The sequence below is a fragment of the Nicotiana tomentosiformis genome, chromosome 2, assembly GCF_000390325.3.
Source record: "Nicotiana tomentosiformis chromosome 2, ASM39032v3, whole genome shotgun sequence".
Taxonomy (NCBI): Eukaryota; Viridiplantae; Streptophyta; class Magnoliopsida; order Solanales; family Solanaceae; genus Nicotiana; species Nicotiana tomentosiformis.
Window position 1 is genome coordinate 11,620,223 of NC_090813.1, and position 16,681 is coordinate 11,636,903.

The following is a 16,681-nucleotide window of genomic DNA, read 5'->3' on the forward strand; positions in this document are numbered from 1 at the left end:
TGGGGAACCCATGATAAATCAGCTTTTCCCTAATTCCCGCCGAGATTCTCTCCCTTAGTGCGGTTGCAACGACTCTTGTCTGTGGGCTCGAGCTTGATTGGACTATGTGTTGGTCGGTATTATTTTTAGAGCTCGATGCGGATTTGAGCTCGATGCCGACTCGGGGTCTGGTAATGACTCGAGCTCGGTATCAGTTGGCCTTTGCCCCTTTAAGCTCGATTCCATAACATCTCATCATAGTTCGATTCGGACCCGAGCTCGATAATGACTTCGAACTCGGTGTTTGACCTGTATCTGAAATTTGAAGTTCGTTCGTGCCATCTTCAGAACCCATCTCAATATTACGAAGTCTTTCGATCAATCGTACGATCAATCGTCAATCGTACGAAGTCCATAATCAATTTCGACCGTATACAGTAAGTAAAATGGGAACCTCCACTATAAGGATACTTTAGGTTAAACACTAATGGGGCAATAAGCATATCGAATACCACTGCTAGATTCGGTGGGGTGTTTTGAGATGCAAATGGGGACTGGAGTCAGTGACGAAGTCAGGAAATTCAATAAGGGTATTCAAATTTTGAACACCCTTTGCCAATGGGCAATGCAAAGTCTATTTTTAATCAATAACAAGTAATATTTTATCTTATACGTAGTATAAATTTTCGTCGATGGGTGGTCACCACCCTTGGGCCAACATAGCTTCGCCTCTGGACTGGACCACCATGATACAACAAATGTTATTATTAATATAGAACTTCGGGAGCTACTTAGAGGATTGCAAATAGCAGCCACGCACAACCTCACCCCATTGGAGATCCACACGGACACAAAAGAGGTAATCACCAATGCTTCAAAGTTCCTTCACAATATACTCACATTTGTTCAATGATTACAGATTCCTGATTCACCGATAGCAATCCTACAGTAACAAACAAACTAGCGCATTTTTGAATGGAACTGATGGGCAGCAATATCACCTTTTTGGCAAATCCACCACAGTTTGTTTTGGAACATCTTCACGAAGACAAGCTGGGCTATTGTAGACTTAGGCATGGTAGTAAAAACCATCCTACAATACAGGGATCAAATCAAACTTTTTGTTCACCATCTAACGTAGCTACAACCAGTATAGTCATCAGGGGCAGATTTACATTGAGTGAAGCGGTATCATGTGACACCGCTTCGTCGAAAAAATCAATTAAATATATGTATCAAAATTGAATTAAACAACTTTTAATTAATTAAAGTTGTGCATACACCGTTGATAGTCACACACACCTTTTTGTAATGATCCAATCACGAACCCTAGTTCTAGTACTCATAAGCAATTACGAAGGCACACTAGTGCCAATAGTAGCACTATTAGGGCTTTTTGTATACCTGTCTCAGCGCGGGCGCTCCCTGTAACTCATCTTTAGCTAATATAAAGTAGTTTTTTAAACCAAATATATATATATATATATATATATATATATATATATATATATATATATATATATATATTACTAATATTTTTAAAATGCTCTTCAATTTTACTCCCATAATACTAAACTGAACGCCATTTTGTAATGAATATTGAGGATTAATTTACTATATATATGAGGCCATTCAATGGTAATTAATTTTCTTTAACCTTGTTTGTCTGAAATCTATTTAACATTAAACAAAATGGAAGTTCACACGGTTGAGAACAATTTAAAAAGGACTAGAAAACATTCAGTAAGAGATGATTGAATTTGACTATCGAATTAAACTATTAAGTGGAACATATTTCTCTTGGTGCTACATATGGTGTAAAGAGGATCAATCTTCATTTTAGTTTTGTTTGAAATACGGAGTTCATATCGAATTTTTTATTTGCATCCTATTTTCTTTGTATGTGTCTGTTTAAGCTACTATTCATTTATAAGCGTTCCAATTCTCTTAAAAAAGAGAAGTCCTCTTGAGATATATAGAACCAATTTACCAAAGCTGCTTCATTTTTTAAGTTGAAGACCTGGTCATTCAAAATTGAAATGAATCCACATCATTCAACCGAAGGGAATACTATAATTTATCAACTCCACAACAAAGATTTTGGAGGATCAATAAATCATCCATTAAAGATGATAATTCGAGCTCATAATCAAAAAATATCACAGCAAAATTCAATCTGGAATTGTAAGCTATTTAACCAAAAAATACGACCAAAAAAAAAAAGACTAGCAAGAGAAATACAAGCAAAACGTGAAAAACTGGAGGCAAAAATCGAAAGAATCCAACTTAGTAGCTTGAGATTCTCAAGCTTGATCATTTTGATTAGACTCTTCAGGAGATTTCAAGTACCATCGATTGAGTCGTTGTTTGGCCTTCGATACCTGCAACATAATTTATAAAACACACATAATAGAATTAGTATGATGTTTGCAAGTTATTATATGCAGAAAAGTTGCATATATTTAAAATTTAATATACCTCTCCATCCCAATCTGTTTTCCATGTCATGTAGCATAATGCAGCTGATTGAGTAACTACTCCACATATCATTCCAATCCATATACCCTGATAACAAAAAAAAAAAGAAATCAAAGAGATTTCAGATTAAATATACGAATCATCGGTATCCATTTTACACTATTCAGGTCCATTTCATTCCAATACTAAATAATCTTGTCTATTAAAAGCAAATTAGGAGTTCTTAAAGGCGCTCTAAGAAGGGGAGCCTTGGCGCAACCGGTAAATTTGCTATCATATGACCAGGAGAGGTTCCGGGTTCGAGCCGTGAAAACAGTCTTTTGCAGAAATGCAGGATAAGGCTGCGTACAATAGACCCTTGTTGTCCGGCCCTTCCCCGGACCTCGCGCATAGCGGGTGCTTAGTGCAACAGGCTGCCCTTTTTTTAAAAGGACTCTAAATCTCACACTTTACCTTAGACAATTTCAAATTAAAAAATGTCACGTAAAACGAATCTAGAGATCCTTGATTTTGAGTGAAAATTACCTTCACTTGAAGATGAGCCACATATCCAAGCAAAGCTCCAATAGGTACTCCAATCAAATAGAAGCAACACAGATTTATGATTGCAACTGTGCTTTGTAAACCTGCTCCTACTGCCACACCTATTTACAAAATTTTCAAGTGTCAAGAAATACTATGAAACACATAGTACATTCCTTTAAACATTTTGAACACTTTTGGTAACTTTGTCAACTTTCTCGATTTGTTTTCGACTTCGAGCTATTTCAGAGGATAATAAACTTACCAGATAGTACAGGATAAATGCTGTTGAGCAAAATTGAAAAGGCGAGTAAAGTAGAAAGGTCTGCGACGCTGTCAGCTACCGCCTTCTCATTGCTGAATAAGTAACCAAGCTTGCTGCCAAAGATCAAGCACAGAATCCAGAAGAACAATCCAATTATAAGTGACGTGCCCACTAAGACTTTAATGGAGAATTTTGTAGCCTTAGCGTCTCCTTTCCCGAGTTCATTTGCAACCCGGACACTGTACAAGGAAACAATTGAAGGACAAAAGTCAAGATGGAAGGTGGCTAAACACTAGATGGAAATAGATATCGATGATTCATAGGGAAATAGTCGGGTACCAAGCAGCTCCAAGAAAGCCAAGGCTTATCATAAACTCCCATCCGTTGATATTGAGGCTGCAACATTATTTTAAATTGATCAACATGTTCTTTGTGCAGCAAACAAAATGAAATAATCCATATAAAAAAGGAAAAGAGAAAGAAAATCTCACCAGATAGAGAAGGCAGATATAGCAACTTCGGCGTTCTTCATATATCCTGCGAGCAGGACCAGAACAGCATTGTACCATAGCTCCAAGCTGTGAAAGCAACCAAAAACAAGAACCAATTAACCCCTCGGGTAATTTCAGATTATAAAATGTGTTTAGTGAAGTTTAAATTTGGTCGAAGGTCTAACTCATCAACAATTTGATATAGCTTGTAAACTCCACATTACTGGTGCAGCACTGCTCATGCACATTAAGAATGTCTAATGATAAAATTGAGAATAAAAAGTTAAGGAAAACGATTTACCAAACCATGATACCGGAGGATATTGAAAGCTTCACGACAGGTAGTATATCTTTCAACGCTGCTGAAGAGAATCCTTTCCATGTGTTAGGGCACCAACCTCCTAAGATGTACACAAACTCCCCGACCACTACAAACCACGATGACATGCTCAACGCAATCATGGCACCAGGGACTCCATAGTTTAGCTTGATAACCAGTAGCCAAGACAATGGAATGTGGATTACAAACTGTGCTATAGATAGCCAAGCAATAATCATGTTCTTCTGTTGTGCTTGAAGGAACATCTGGATCGTCAAGCTAAATACGAAGTTGTAGACAAAGGGAATGAACCAGAAGGAAACGTATCCAGAAGCTTCCGCAATTGATCCATTCTCACCGAGTAGCTTAAATATTGCAGTGGCAAAGATAAAAAACGGAAGCAAGACGGTCAATGTAATGAAATCAACAATCCATGATCTTTGCAAGTAGATTCCCATCATATGATACTGCCCTGCTCCATATGCTTGCCCACAAAGCGTTTCTGTCGCGCTTGACATTCCAATCTACCACAATAAACACAAAATTCAAGCAAATATGAGAATTAACTATATCAACTAGCCCATGACACGCCTTGAGTTCTCATAAGTCAATACTCTAACCGTCAGGTGGCTTTTGATTAGTCCTTATATATGTTACATGACCTACATTACACATACACCTGTCTGCATTAATTTTTTTTTTGTGATAAGGTAAATATTTTATAACGAGAAAATCTCCCGCATACAAGCGGTATACCAAAAGGTAGAGAATCTAGAATCTGCAACATGATATGATTCTCTATGAACGACACTACTCTGACTCTGCATTATGTTGTTATGTTTGCATTTATACAATGCAGTTCATAATTTTCTATCAAACAACAGGAACAAGCACATTATATATGATGTACATGGTACATTTTCTGGACAAAAAGAACATTGTAATAAAAGATAACAGGAGCAAACTTACCAGTATACCATTGACGAATCGGACTGTAAGAGTTTGTACGAGTGCATAAGCAGCAAGATCTAATTCACTAATGTGTCCAATGAATGATTGTGTGACAACTATACTTCCAAATGAAGCTACTCTTGATAGTACTCCTGGTAATGCAACTCTCCATATCTTCTTAGACTCGTCGTAGATTCTCCCTTTTAAGTCATCGACCTTTTCTATTTGTGAATCAAGTAGCCTCGCTTCCATACCATTATCCATGGCTCTGAAGTTGAAATTCAAAAAATAAGCTCAGATTCGTGGTAAAGTTAATAGAACTAGCTAGCATGGTCTCTTTCAATATACTTTTTAAATTATACCGGAGTTAATTGTTTGAGAATAAAATATTTAAAACTTTGAAACAACTTAAAATTAGTAACAACAAAAGCTAATAAAATATAGCATCTGACAAAGATAATGAAAAAAACCATGATCAAACAAACAAAGTTAACTGTAAAATATAACTAGGCCAGAAAAAGTTGATTATTAGTCATATGGCAGTCCATAGCAACAATTCTTCTATTAATAACTTGCTATAAAGTGTGAAGTTTCAGAAGTTAAATAGATTACCTTTCAAATATACGAGTGAAAGGGGTTCTCCTTTCTGGAGTATACTATTCGAAATTGGCAGACTTTTTTTTCCCAACTCACTAAGAAAATGTACTACTCCCTTGATTCCATTGTATAAGATATTTTTTTAATCTATTTCACAAAATTATGATATTTTTCAATATTGTACAGCTCTTTAATTTTAGTTTTTTTAGTTTACCTTTTATGACATATTCGTATAGTTATAAAAATGTCATAAAATTAAGCTCTCGTTTGGCCATAGATTTTGACTTTATTTTTTCAAAAAAAATACTCCCTCCGTTTCAATTTACGTGAACCTATTTCTTTTTTAGTCCGTGCCAAAAAGAATGACCTCTTTCCTTATTTGGAAACAATTTACCTTTATGCAATGATTTATAACCACACAAAATATATGTGCCTCATTTTACACCACAAGTTTAAAAGTCTTCTCTTTTCTTAAACTCTGTGCCCAATCAAATGGGTTCACATAAATTGAAGCGGAGGGATATTTGAAAACATTGTTTGTTTATGAAATATGATCATATTTTGGAAAATAAAAATTCAAAAATTTTCAAATTCCCCAATCTTTGGTGAAATTTTTTCCACTCACAAAACTTCAATTTTTCTTCAAATAAAATAAATGTTCAAACACAACTTCAACTTTTAAAAATTAATTTTCAACACAAATTCAAAAACTCTTTTTTCAAGTTTCAATCAAATAATCTATGTCCAAACGCTATTTAAACCACTGAGTTTTTCGGATAATTTTTTGGTACGCATCCAAGTTTTTTATTTCTTTTTAAAATTGCATGCTAAAAGAAATTTTGTTGTATCAAATACAGCAGCAGGAGTATTAAATATAAAGTTGCAGAACAGCTGTAAGAAAGTGATTACTTTATGAGCTTTATGAATATCTAGAGTCAAAATTGATCCCCATTTAAAAAAGAGGAGCAGTTTAGTGTTTACGAGTGGAAAAGCGAAAAGTATTTTTTTGGTGTAGAGGATGCCACGTGAGTCACACAGATGCCACGTGATACCAACGACTGTAGATAGATCACACACTGACATAAAAGATCCAATTGGGCACCTATGACCTACTACAATAATGATGATTTAATTGACTCCTTTGGATTCTACCATCTTTACATTTGGCTCAATTAAAACTATTGGGGGTAGTTGGCTATTTTTGCAACTTGAAACTATAGTAAGGAATATATTTGTACACGTATCATAAATGCTACTCCCTCCTTCCAATATACGTTAATCTACGTATCATAAATGCTACTCCCTCCTTCCAATATACGTTAATCTACGTATCATAAATGCTACTCCCTCTTTCCAATATACGCTACCCTCCGTATTTACGTGAACTTGTTTGATTGCGCACGAAGTTTAAAAAAAATTGAATTTTTTTTAAATTTGTAGTTCTAAACAAGTCAAAAATGGGCAAGAGTATTTGTGTGATTATAAAAGCATCTCATTAAAGGTATAATTGAAAGTTTAAGCTAAGTTATTTCTAGGTCATTCTTTTTGGAACGGACTAAAAAGGAAATAGGTTGAACTAAACCGAAACGAGGAGCGGGACATTGAGCTATAGTAAGTGCTTTCCATAATTCCGTTGATGCTTGTACCACTCTACTATCGACATCATTGTTATTAGAGTTTGGGGTGCTATGCATATAATGAAACATATATTTGCATAAGTAGACCATTTATAAAGTAATTATATACATTTTAAAGATAATTGTTACTAATAATTTTTTATAAAAATGATATTATTAAATATACCGATGGTATAAAAAATTTATATATTGTCTATAAGGGATAGTAGTTTCGGGAAGTATAGGATTAATTTATTTTATGTTTGATAAATTTTTTTATTGATAATTAATTTCGAGATTATTTCTACTATAATTGTAGTAGTATTGTTTTTATACTACCTTCAATGAGGCAATGAGGGACAATAATTTTGAATTCTGGAATAAAATAATAAAATGATATACATTCACCCTTTTCAAGAGTCTTTTAAGAAACCTGAGATTAAAATTGGAATAAAATTTTATCAAGTTTATTTATTGTAAAATCAAACATATGTTTTATATTTTACTTTATACATCTCATTTTAAAAATAATTCTATCATTATTTAATCTCCCTATCATACTATAACCTCAGTAAAATTTATTCTTAGACCAACTATGAGTATTTTATTTACTATGGCGTAACTACCTTACTCCAAGTGGTGCCTTGTGACACTGCTTGTTCAAAATTATTTATTAGATAAATATATAAATAATAAACAAAATGATGATATTGAATATAAGTTTAAAAATAATACGATTATCAGTTATTTAAATATTTACATGGCTTACAAAATATCTTGGACTAGTCATGTCTGTTAATCGGAAGGCTCAAAAGAGACAACTTCAAACGTACAAATGTACAATCACAGTGTGGACAACAATCCCAAATAGTTAAACAAATGTACATCTAATAAATTCTTCTTTAATTTCAATTTATATGGCGAAATTTAGTTGCGCACAAAATTTAATTAAAAGAAATAATAAATATTTGTATGACTACAAATTTTTCCGTTAAGAATATAATAGAGTTTAGTGTTAAATTATTTTTTAACAAAAAATAGTATGATTTTTTCTTCTAACATGCTAAAAAATAAAATATAACACACAAAATGAAACTAAAGATTAAAGGAGTAAGAAATTAACTAAGACGGTGACCTAGAAAAACTTCTCCTTCTTCATGTTGTACAAGTTATATTTTTTTCTATTTTCTTTCTAAGTTTAAATTTTGATGAACTCAAGTTCCAAGATTAGATCCTTCTGGTCTACTACCTCAAAGAATTTTGCATTTTTTTTTTTATAATTAAGAAACCCAGAATATTGAAAGTCACTAACCTAAAATGAAACCAATCCCAGAAGCAAATTAAAACAAAAGAAAATGCTATGCAGTTTTAAAAAGAAAAGAAGAGAAAATTAAATCAGCCATTCGAAACCAAGATTTTAATGATTTTTCCATTGAAAAACTCTACTCATTTTTTAACTTCATAATCAAACAAAACGAATCATTTTCATAGCAAATATCTTAAACCCCAAGTTTATTTACCTAAACTTCACAATCAAACAAATTACTTATAAAATATACCATTTAGACATTTTTTAATAATAAACTTAATTATCTCATGGTTTGCCAATAATAGATCAAATAATAAGAAAGAAAAAGTAGTAAGTTAAATCATCTGATGGAAAAGAGAAAAAGGAAAAGAAGAAGCTGCAGATTTTGCTTTATTGAGAAAAAATACGTATTACTTACATTTGACTGATCAGTAGATACTATGCTTTTGCTTAAAGTGCTTCCACTTTTAATCGGTATAGAAGTTTCTCTGCTGTTGCCGGAAAACTATCGCCACTGTGACAGAGGCAAAAAGTGGCGGAGCAAGGTGGAGAGTAGGAAGAGGAGAACGGTGGAGCCACCAGACTCCGAGCAAGTAGCTGCTAGATTTATAGAAAGTGCAGCTTATTTTCACTTATTTTATAGTGCTTCTACTCGATTCGAGGAAGACAGCTCTTTTTCTACCTTTATTTTAATTTGTTTAAAAATAGTCAAATATTTTCTTATTTTATTTAAAAACTTTTCACATAGTTTTCGATATTAGAAGCAAAAATCTTACTCTCAGTCGCATATTAGATAATAGTATTTTACTTGATATAGAACTCACATAATTATTTTGACTTACTCCTTTTTTTAACTTTCTGCGTCACTCTATATTTTTACTGTGATACTCTCTAACAAGAATGATTACTACTTTTTTCTTCAAGAATTATTATCCTTTTATAGTTAAAAGCATCTTTTAACTTTTTCATTTACCCTTAGAAAAATATACTCCTATTATTTAACATCAAAAGTTCTAAAGTTCTTTAGTGTCATAATAAGTTTTTATTTTTTTAAATTTTGTGCTATAATTACAAAAGTAAGGCAAAGTGAGAAATAATTTGTATTTGACTAATTAATTTGAAAATACTGCTGAGTAGCAATTAGTGTTTAACCAAGTTTTAAAAAAATATTTCTAGTTATTTTTCTCAAAAGTGCTTTTCAAAAAAGTATTGAAAAGCTACTTTCTCTACTTCTTCAAAACCGCTTCTGCTTCTCCTCAAAAGCACTTCTTTTTTTCTTCCAAAAGCTTGGTCAAACAATTCAACTTCGAAAAAAATATTTTTTTTGAAAAAAAAGTACTTCTATGATTGGAGAAACTTGGTCATACATGCTATTAGATGAGGTAGTTTGACTCGTCACGAAGTTTAAGAAAAAAAAACGAAGACTTTTAAAACTTATGGTCTTAAAAGTTTAAGGGGTAAAAGCATTATGGGGCCATGACATTTATGTGGTTATAAAAATTTCTCATTAAGGGTAAAATGGGTAAAATGAAGAGTTTAAAGTTGAAATATTTTCAATTGTAAAAATATGTTATTCTTTTTTTAACAGACTAATAATAAAAGTGTGTCATCTAAATTAAAACAGAGGGAGTAATTATTTATTAAATTTGAATTCTCAAGAATTATACAAACTATATTGAATAATATTATTATCAACTAACTTTTTAGGATTTCTTTTTCAATTTGATATTCGGTATTCATATTGGGACCGATTAAATCTAAATTTTTATTATGAAGTCCTACATTAAAGGATAAAATATTTCTTAACAAAGGTCCACGTCTATGACTAGAATTCGAGGCTTTTGGTTAAAAAAGAAGAGTATTTATCTCTCCACCGTTATTTTTACGACGTTTGAAGATTAGTTTAAACGTGTGTTATTGAATAGAAACAGATTGAGTATTACTTACGACACCTCGAAAAGGCTAAAAAAAAAAAAAAAAACGAAGGTTTGGAAGGAGAATGACATGTACCAACTTAATTGAGAAGAAAATTCAATATCCATGTGTTCCTCATAGTCATACGGAATTAACTCCTTATTTTTCCTTGAGAAGGAATTAAGGACCCGTTTGGTCATAGATTTCGCCAAAATAAATTTGGATTTTATTTGGCAAACTCATATTTGGCCATAGATTTTGCCTTATATTTTGGTTAAATCCCAAATTTCAAATCCTAAATTTTGAGCCAAAATATCACTATTACATTTTTTAAAAATTGCCCAAATTTTTTGTATTTTATAAAAGAGCTCACCATTTATTATTTTGTAACAATATTGCTTCATCTTCTCGGTCACCTGATAGTGTATCATGTAGTTCATTATAAAAATAATAATTTTGTATCAAATTTATTTATATTCAAGACTATGGCTTGCGATAATATAATGAATGTTATTGATAATGGTACTATTGGGTATTTGTGATAGTATTTAGAACTTGTGGCTATAAGTCATGTTTCATGTTTTTCCAAAATAAATTTGAGAAATATGTTTTGAAAACTGATGTCCAAACATATTTTCATCTTCAAACCAATCTTTACCCAAACCAGATTTTTCAGAACAAATTTAGAAATCTACTATCAAACGCTAGCTAAATAATTTATGGGAAATGGAACTCATTTACTCGAGTATTTGTTTTTATCACCCACACAATCTAAAACTGTAGACGTGCACAAGACTTTGACCGGTTGGTGTGTGAATGTCCCATCTACTACATGCAAACATTTTAATTTTACTAAAAGTATAAAAACAATATTATGATAATGTGAGCAACTTGCTTTCGATAGAGACCTATTTTCCTTCTAAATCATCACACAAATAGTAAATTAATTTATATAAAAGAGATCATGTGATAAAAAATGTATAATAATTTATAGAATTAAGTAAGAAAGTTTCGCGTATGTAATAATTTTGTAGGAAAAAAATTCATTGAACCTGTTATTGACAGTAAGGTAAGTCAAAGCATACAAATAAGAGAGAGTAAAAAAGTTTGTAGTTTACCATCCATATTTTTACAGATTGCATAATACTATCCATATTTTTCTAGATTTATAAAACCTTAAATCGTAGCAATTTTCATCCTTGCTAATATTTTGCAAAAGAATTAACTATCAAGTTGAGTTGGCCTACAGTAATAATATATAGTTTCCCAGAAAAATTCGATATGATAACTTAAAAAATAAAATAGGCGAATTGAAAGTTAAGCAGTGAGAATTCTAAAGATTTTGTGGGGAAAATAAAGAGTTGCCCACGTTACCCATAATATGTGATTTCATAAAATCATTCGGTCTTAATACTACATGAAGAACATAAATTGTGTTAGAGAAGCATGAATCACTTCTGGAAAAAGAATCTAGCTAATACTATCTTATAATAAATTAGCATAAAATGTTTACATTATTAATATGTACAACTAAAATTCATTAAAAAGTAGTGAAAGAGAATATACAAGATTTTTATTGTGAAACATGACTCAAATAACAAACTGCCATTGGTTCAAATTAAGCCAAAGCAATGTCATCAAAAGTCTTTAATTTATATATATATATATATATATATATATATATATATATATATATATATATATATATATGTATGTATGTATGTATGTATGTATACGGGTAAAACCGAGGCTAATGAGCACCCCGATTTCCCGGTAGGGCAACGAAACAAGGATGTAACTACAAGGAATCGAAATCGAAGCTAGGAGCCTCTCGTATCAAGACCCGAGCAAAACACCTGCCCTCAGAATTATCGAGATCACGCCCCCGGATCCGGTTCGAGTTCCAATACCTCGGAAAGCATTACCAAACGTCTGCGCACGATTAACAAAGGGTCGTGATATCCGTGCCCAACCGGATATCACAATGTGGATCTCGGCCCGTATCGGCAGCAGATCGGTGATTAGCGAAAAGAAAGATTTTTATCTTTTTTAGAATTGTACTTAGGGTAAAACTCCCCATCTATATAAATGGAAAGTTTATTATTCAATAAACACACTGTAACACGCAATATAAACTTGTTTTCTCTGTTTCTAAGCTATTCAAAGGTGCATATTCTTGTTCATAGCTTTATATATATATATTGGCTACGAATCGAAGGAAGGTTAATTGTTAAGCCCACAACCGAGCTCGGATTCAATACTACTATCGGTTTGACTGTTTATTCTATCTTACATTTGCTTATCTAATATTATTAATCACTTGTATCGAATTAATCCACATATCCTTAAAATCGCGTATAAATTCAATTGTTATCCATTTTAAAGGTAAACAGTTTGGCGCCCACCGTGGGGCTAAGGATATTAGTGATAGTTTGATATAAATTTCCGTAACACACTCTATTTTACGCTTGTTGACGAATGCAAAACACACACTTAAATATGCTCGCTAGTCGAATATAGTATAATATAATATCATATCCACAAGGATTGGAGTTAAACAGTATTTTTGTAGTTTATAGCTTGATTGCTATCCAAGATGATCAACAATTGAGATTTATGTGATTAAAACTAAAATTAACTAATAGTCTAACTTATTGACGAGTGACACTCGAACAAAAGTAAGCAAGGAAGATATCAATGGGAGAAAATAGGGATTGATTGGATAAGTGCAAGATAAATGTATGGGACTTAACTCTAGTTAATTCACTTTTAATATTCAAGTGAGTCTCTCGAATTTACTCAATTATTAGTTCAAACGTTTAGTAAAAACTCCTCTCTCGATTAAGTCTCAACCTCACAATATGAATCAATTTAAGCTTAGTGAAAATATGCAAGAATTCGTAGTGGATTGGGTTTTAAGAGAACCTCTTTCGATTATTCTCCTAACTAGGTCTAAACAATAATTCAACTAGTCTTTTTCGATTACTAAGAAAAATTAATGAATTCAATCAACAAGATAGTGCAAAAACATCACAAGTTATGCCTTTTTCGATTACATAAATATGTGAATATATATGCAATAATTAAAACACCCAAAACGATTAATATATAAAACTAGAGTTAATATCCACAAACAATTCTCAAAATACCAAATCTATCAATCCCTAAAGAAGAATTACTCCATAAATATGAAGAAATTCATCACAATTAAGTTTAAGTTAAAGGAAAACATAAACAATCCAAACCCTTGTCTTGAGTGAGGATTGAATGGTGAAATCCTTGTGCTCTTGCTTCTCCCACTTCTCCTTAGCTTCCTTAGGTCTAGATTATGTCAAAAGTCCAAAAAATACCATTTTTCCATGTATATATACCAAGTAGGGTCGAGCCAAACAAACACACATTCTCCCTCACGAAATAGGACTCTTCCCAACGGACAGGACGTGTGCGGCCGCGCACTTGGGAAGGTGCTCGCGCACTTGGTCGCACATTTTGCACACTTCACTTTCTCACATGCGTTCCCAGTGCGCGCTCCCGCACCTAGGTGACACCCGACTTGATTCTTCGTTTCTCTCTTTGAATGCACTAGTGTCCGTTGATCCCTGAACTCGATCCCAACTTAATCCTTGGGCTTTTACTTAGACTTCAAAGCTCCAAAATATCATGAATTCATTCCACAATATCTACCTAGCTCGGGATCTCTCCCTACAAGGCATAAAACAGACAATTAATGCAAATCACTAGCGATTAACTCTCAAACTCAATTAAAGTGCAGTAAATTAGAGTGCGACAAACAACTAAAATACACAATTATAGCCTACCATCAACATCCCACACCCCACACTTAAACCATTACTCGTCCTCGAGCAATCAAACTACACTTTATAATGACATGACCTTTTTAAACAACTCTCATAACTCATCGCACCAAGAATATTTAAAATAGATTAAGTACAATAATGTAACATCCTAGCCTCAACAATTGACTTAATAGCACCATGCATTATTTATAACCCGCTCACTTACTCCAACATAGAGATCAAGCATTACCTTTCCTTCATGAATCAAGTGCCTTCACACAAAAGAGAGTAGTTCCACACACAATAAACATTAAGACAACTAGGAACTCAAGATAGACCAAATTTACTCACTCTCAGAAATAACATTCATATGCCACAAACGATGAACCATAGGCTTACTCGTAGTAAACTACTCTACTAATTAAGCTCATTCAGTCAAGGATCAAGTAAGACTTTAATTGGTTGAAATGTAAGCTGCGGGACGGGTAGGATACATTTAGATCGAAGAGTGACTATACCTCCCTAAGCACTTTAATACATACATCTCATTATTAAAACCCCACACTTATGTCAAACCAATACTCCACCTTCACATCCATTTACATTAACTCCCAACTTCTTTAAGCACAATTACATCAAGATTTACCACTTATCAATGAATAATTTTCATAACAATATAACTATATTCTTTCTTTCTCAATTTAAGTGGCTCTTTTTTTTTCAAAACAGTGTACTTTTCTCCTTATTTCATTAGTTCTACTCAAAAGCCAAATCAATCACCCTACACTTCAACTTTTTACAACGTTCATATAATTTCAAGTGCTCACGAGAGGTAAATGGTTCAAATAGATGGTCAATTCAAATAGATGGGTAAGGCTTGTAATGTGGTTGCCAAAAAACAAAAACAGAATTACAGGCTCAAAGGGGTTAACTAAGATACATAATAATTTGGTGGGTAAACGCTTATCATTGTCTCAACAAAGAAATGCCTATATCTTTTTCAAGACGGAACAAAACTACTATTTCACTTTGTTGGGCTATGGTAGTGCTTATACCAATATCAATAGTAAAATTTGGATTTTCTGGAATAAATATTTGAACTGTAGGGTGGTGGAGGAATATGATCAACATGTTACTTGTATCATTGATTGGATGGGAACAAACATCCTTGTTGCTTCAGTTTATGCAAAGTGTGATGCTGGTTTGAGAGAACAACTATGAAGTAACCTAAGGGATATCTCTCAGAATTATAAGCTGCCTTGGTATATTGCCGATGACTTTAATTGTAGTATTTATCCAAGTGAAAAACATGGTAGTAACCTACACAGAATGTCTAAAATCATGCCTTTGCTACGGCTTATCATGGATTATGATCTTATTGACCGGGATTCTCAGGTTCACAATTTACCTGGTGCAATGGGTGGACTCCTAATAAGATAGTCTAGAAAAAGGTTGATAAAGTGCTGGTTAACCAAGACTGGATGAACACCTATGATTCTACTAATGTCAATCACTTGATCAGAACGAGATCCGATCACTCTCCCCTCCTCAACATTGCTAAGAACACTTCCCAGGCCACTACCAAATATTTCAGATTCTTAGACTTCTGGATTAATGAATATGATTTTAAAGAGGTGGTAAAACAAGCATTGGATATAGAGGTTCATGGCTCCCCTATGTGGAAATTTCATCTGAAACTAAAACATACTTGCAGGTGCTTATCCCAACGGTCCAAGACCTCTATTGGTAATATTTTTGACAATATCAAGGACCTGGAGAAAAAGGTGGATGATCTGGAACACAAGATCATTACAAACAACATTGATTCCAATAGAGCTGAGCTTAACCGTATAAATGCTCTCCTTATCAGGGCCTATAAAACTGAGGAGTCTATATGGAAGCAAAAATCTGGTATCAAATGGTTTGTGAAAGGGGAAGTTAACTCTAAATTCTTCCACTCTATTGTTAAGGGCAGGATGAAAAGGTTATCTCTTAAGAAGATCAGACTAAATGATGGCAATTGGATTGAAGGAGATGAAGATATTACCAATGAAGCTATATCCTTTTTTCAGAATCAATTTACTAGATAATATACTGATTCTAATTTTCTATCCTTAATTTTATTCCTAAAGTAATCACGGACATGGACAATGCAGATCTTACAGCTAATCCTTCTATGGAGGAATTAAAAGATGTTGTATTCTCCTTGAGTCCATCCAGTGCCCCCGGACCAGATGGTCTTTCTGGGAGATTTTATCATTCTTGTTGGGATATTATTAAGGATGATCTATTACTAATGATTTCTGATTTCTTTGAAGGTAACCAAATTCCAAAGGCCATTACCCACACCTGCCTGATCCTCATTCCTAAAGTGGATAATCCTCATGCTTTCAACGAATTAAGGCCAATTAGCCTTAGCAACTTCTCCTGCAAAATCATCTCT

General features: G+C 33.0%; 2 protein-coding genes across 2 annotated transcripts; one reads left to right on the forward strand and one right to left on the reverse strand.

Moving 5' to 3' along the window:
• Positions 1-2,077: 2,077 nt before the first annotated feature.
• Positions 2,078-9,183, reverse strand: LOC104120253 (protein DETOXIFICATION 24). The gene is made up of 9 exons (XM_009631989.4): positions 8,946-9,183; positions 5,024-5,273; positions 4,037-4,578; positions 3,736-3,822; positions 3,584-3,640; positions 3,245-3,483; positions 2,983-3,101; positions 2,458-2,544; positions 2,078-2,360 (listed from the first exon to the last, which is right to left on the reverse strand). Exons 2-9 carry the CDS (start codon positions 5,267-5,269, stop codon positions 2,283-2,285), a joined length of 1,455 nt encoding a protein of 484 aa, XP_009630284.1. The 5' UTR covers positions 5,270-5,273; positions 8,946-9,183; the 3' UTR covers positions 2,078-2,282.
• Positions 9,184-15,719: 6,536 nt separating this feature from the next.
• LOC138904341 (uncharacterized) lies at positions 15,720-16,328 on the forward strand. Its single transcript, XM_070192840.1, has one exon. It carries the CDS (start codon positions 15,720-15,722, stop codon positions 16,326-16,328), a length of 609 nt encoding a protein of 202 aa, XP_070048941.1.
• Positions 16,329-16,681: the final 353 nt, after the last annotated feature.